Source organism: Arachis ipaensis, chromosome B06 (genome assembly GCF_000816755.2).
Source record: "Arachis ipaensis cultivar K30076 chromosome B06, Araip1.1, whole genome shotgun sequence".
Lineage (NCBI taxonomy): Eukaryota > Viridiplantae > Streptophyta > Magnoliopsida > Fabales > Fabaceae > Arachis > Arachis ipaensis.
The window spans coordinates 4557482-4558509 of record NC_029790.2 but is presented as its reverse complement, the minus strand read 5'-3'; the positions used below and the strand labels follow the sequence as shown (position 1 = coordinate 4558509).

Genomic DNA, 1028 nt, shown 5'->3' with positions numbered 1-1028 from the left:
ACTAAAAAACTACTTTGTTTGTTTTGCCAAAATATAATATGTACTTTGGTATCAAGATTCTACTTAACTAAGTAAATTAAAGGTATATAAATACACCCCACCATCTATTATATATTACAGAGTATCCTTTTTTTATGAGCATTAATTAATGATAGCAGCAAACTCAGTTTGACACTAATACTGTACTACTACTATTACTCATCAGTGTCTGAAAGTTTTGATGATCAGTCTCATTATTTTCACCATTCTACTCTCTATTTGCTATTAATAACTACATACTCAGCCTTATTATTAGCTTCTTGAATTTGAAAGAAAGTAGTTGTTGTTCATCAGAATCTGTATGATGGACACAACAAGGCAAGGGAGTAGTAGTAGTAATGAGATGCAACCCTTTGTTGTTAATAGCAATAGGAACAATAATAATTATAACTACTATTCACATAGATCAATAGAGACACTTGTGGTTGTGATAGCAGTGATCACAATAGTAGGTGTCATTGCTGGAATGATAGCAAGGTTATGTGGTGGAAGACACTTCAATGGTGACCATGACATTGAAGGTTGGGTTGAGAACAAGTGTAGAAGTTGCATTGATGGAGGACTACCACCACCTCCACCACCTCAAGAAGAACCACAACCACCACCAAAACCAGCAGCAGCACCAACTACAACAACAACAACTGATGAAGCAGCAGCAAGTAAATGAAGAAATTAACACAAAACATTATTGTAAGTTTGTTACTACAATAATAATATATATAATAATAATACAAGTTCATGCTGATTATGTATGTATAGAGTTATGTTAATTAGTAGAACCTTAAAAGTATAGTAATCTACCATTGATGTTAGACTATTATTACTGCATGCTTTAGTTGCTGTCACTGCACTTTTTTTCTATCAAGGAAATTTAATATGGGAACTTATTGTTTTATGTTATTTATTAGTTCATCTTAATCAAGTTTTTTTTTCTCTTGTTTATCCATTACGAAAGATCTCATTATTGAGACTCTCATCTTCAAAATATA

At 31.9% G+C, this 1028-nt stretch overlaps 1 protein-coding gene across 1 annotated transcript; it reads left to right on the top strand.

Moving 5' to 3' along the window:
- Window positions 108-939, top strand: LOC107647923. Its single transcript, XM_016351973.2, has one exon. The coding sequence runs from the start codon at window positions 341-343 to the stop codon at window positions 704-706; it is 366 nt and encodes a 121-aa protein (XP_016207459.1). The 5' UTR covers window positions 108-340; the 3' UTR covers window positions 707-939.